The sequence below is a fragment of the Micropterus dolomieu genome, linkage group LG10 (assembly GCF_021292245.1).
Source record: "Micropterus dolomieu isolate WLL.071019.BEF.003 ecotype Adirondacks linkage group LG10, ASM2129224v1, whole genome shotgun sequence".
NCBI lineage: Eukaryota > Metazoa > Chordata > Actinopteri > Centrarchiformes > Centrarchidae > Micropterus > Micropterus dolomieu.
The window spans coordinates 28,280,160-28,282,865 of record NC_060159.1 but is presented as its reverse complement, the minus strand read 5'-3'; the positions used below and the strand labels follow the sequence as shown (position 1 = coordinate 28,282,865).

The following is a 2,706-nucleotide window of genomic DNA, read 5'->3' as shown; positions in this document are numbered from 1 at the left end:
CCCTAGCTATAAATACATCGGTATCCCTAATGTGAAGTATCCATTGCAATGTTAAGATTGGTGATATATGTTGCTATTTGATATTATTAAAAAGGAAGAAAAAAAGACAGACAGCAAGAACTGTGATTGGTCGGCATGGTAGCCTTCAGGAAGTGCTCCGTTCTTTGAAGTACATTTTATTATTAATAATAATAACAGTAATTTTATTGCATCTCTTCACTCGCACAGACTTCACTCAGTAAAAATCTTGGCACTCCATTATTACGTTACAAGTCACGGACCAGGTAATGCAACAGCAGGCACTAGAGTGCAGATGGTTTCGGTTGTTTCATAGGCTACGTCATTAACAAGCCGGCATGCGGCTCACCTGCTGCCGTGATAACAGATCACGGGTGGAAAAATATGAAAAAAGACGAGTTCTGTGTGTTTTAGGCGACTTTATAAAACACACTGCTGATGGAGAAAGTGGAGCAGACAGGTGGAGAGAGACAGAGATGTAACGTTAGGTGTGTGTGAGTGTGGAGAGAAGAGAATTCAGAGACAGGTGCAAACCAGGTATTTTTAAAAATGATAATGATAATGTTTTTGGGGATTAAATCCTGCTTTCACCAGCCATCAGCCATCACCGATGGCATCGTCTATCGGCCCAACCCCAGTGTGTGGATGCTACCACGGTACTTGATCAATAAAGGAGCTTCGAGGTTGAAAAGCCATTTGATCAGAAAAAAGCGAAGCTACCACCACACTACTGAGAAATGTAGTTAGACTTGTAACACTGCAGCTACATTAATCTCAACAAATTTAGTAGTTGTTGAGATGAACCATCAAACACTTCTATCCAGAGCTGGACTGGGACAAAAAAATCATCATCATTGTCACTACAGCATGGCACACATCCTACCCAAGGGCTTCACTTTGTGTTGAACAGTGGTGGGGACATTTAAGGGCTCAGATTAGGGGGGTGACGACACACTTTGCCCATGAGATGTGACATTGCACAAGATTGGGGTCACAAGAACAAGACAAGAATACATTTGAATACTATTTTGAACACTTAATTTCCTGCATTCTGGGGATATTTTCTGCACCAATTTAAGGTGGAATGTCTTTATTTATGTAAAAGGAAGCACAAATTCAGTTGGCAAGTGATGATTCAGAATACAAAAATGTAAAAATAAAAATATTTTTTTTAGAACATTTTTAACAAATGCTTTCAAAAAGTGATGTGGACAACATCTGCCATTTCAAAAAGTGGTGGGGACATGTCCCCAGCGTCCCCAGTGTAAATGACACTATGACCCTCCCTCCCTGCTCCCTCCCTACAGGCTGAGCTCCTCCATGCTTACCGCTTCACCTCCACTCTCCTCCTGCTAACATATCGGTTATTTTGCGCATTTGGTGGCATCCATCTGAAGAATTTTAATTTTTTTTCGCAACTCAAGAAACAGAAGGCAGAGGAGGGGGGGGGTGTCAGTATAGAAAATTACCAAATGTGCTGCGGTACATGCTTTATGGGCCGACCATTGGCCCATTTTTTAACAGTTGAATAAATAAGTAATTTATGTTACACCGGCCCCAAAGTTTCGTCGGCCCACAAGGCATTTACCTGGTATGCCAGATTACCAGTCCACCCCTGATTCTATCCATAGAGAAATGCTGCAAGCAGGTCTCACATTAGAATGATTTTACATCCAAGTTTCTGATGTTTCTAATGGTTTCCAATCAATAAGACTTCTGGAGAGCCGTGTGTTTCCTATCTCAGGCCTACTCACTGCTCTGAACAGAATGAGGAGGAATAAGAAGTCCTTCATGATGATGGACTCCAGTAGACTGACATAAAATAACAGAAATTAGAGACACCTGCAGTGTGTGAGCTCTTGTTGTCTGTCCAAACCTGAGAGTGTCCAGTCTCCAGTGTGGCTCCTCCAGTCCAGCAGACAGAAACTTCACCCCTGAGTCTCCTGGATGATTGTAGCTCAGGTCCAGCTCTCTCAGATGGGAGGGGTTGGAGCTCAGAGCTGAGGCCAGAGAAGTACAGCCTTCCTCTGTGATCAGACAGCCTGACAGACTGGAATCAGGAAAACATCATAAACTCTGTGTTTTAGAAAATCATGACAGCAGGAGAATCCAGATGAAGAGGATGTAAACGAAACAGCTTATTACTGACCTGAGAGTTTCCAGTGTACAGTGTGGACTCTTGAGTCCAGCAGACAGCAGCTTCACTCCTGAATCCTGCAGGTTGTTGTTACTCAGGTCCAGCTCTCTCAGACTAGAGGACTGGGAGCTCAGAGCTGAGGACAGAGCTTCACAGCTTCTGTCTGAGAGGTTACAGCCACTCAACCTGAAAAAGGATTAGCAATGAACACAAACTGAATGTTTTATTTGTCAAATATACAGTTTTAGAAATTGCACATCCATTTATCCACCTACAGAACTTTGTTGGAGGCTTTGACCACTGGCAGCAGCCTCAGAAGAGCCTCCTCTGAAGCAGAGTATTTCTTCAGGTCAAACACATCCAGATCTTTTTCTGATGACAGTAAGATGAAGCCCAGAGCTGACCACTGAGCAGGAGAGAGTTTATCTGTGGAGAGACTTCCTGAACTCAGGTACTGTTGGATCTCCTCCACTAGAGAACGATCATTCAGTTCATTCAGACAGTGGAACAGATTGATGCTTCTCTCTGGAGACAGATTCTCACTGATCTTC

At 43.1% G+C, this 2,706-nt stretch overlaps 1 protein-coding gene across 1 annotated transcript in view; it reads right to left on the bottom strand.

The window, feature by feature from the left end:
* Positions 1-2,706, bottom strand: part of LOC123977320 (NLR family CARD domain-containing protein 3-like) — a 274,498-nt gene that overhangs the window by 73,699 nt on the left and 198,093 nt on the right. The window contains exons 9-10 of the mRNA XM_046059907.1: positions 2,168-2,341; positions 1,895-2,068 (exon numbers count right to left, since the gene is read on the bottom strand). Coding sequence (XP_045915863.1) covers positions 1,895-2,068; positions 2,168-2,341 — 348 coding nt within the window. The remainder of the gene's footprint in view (positions 1-1,894; positions 2,069-2,167; positions 2,342-2,706) is intronic.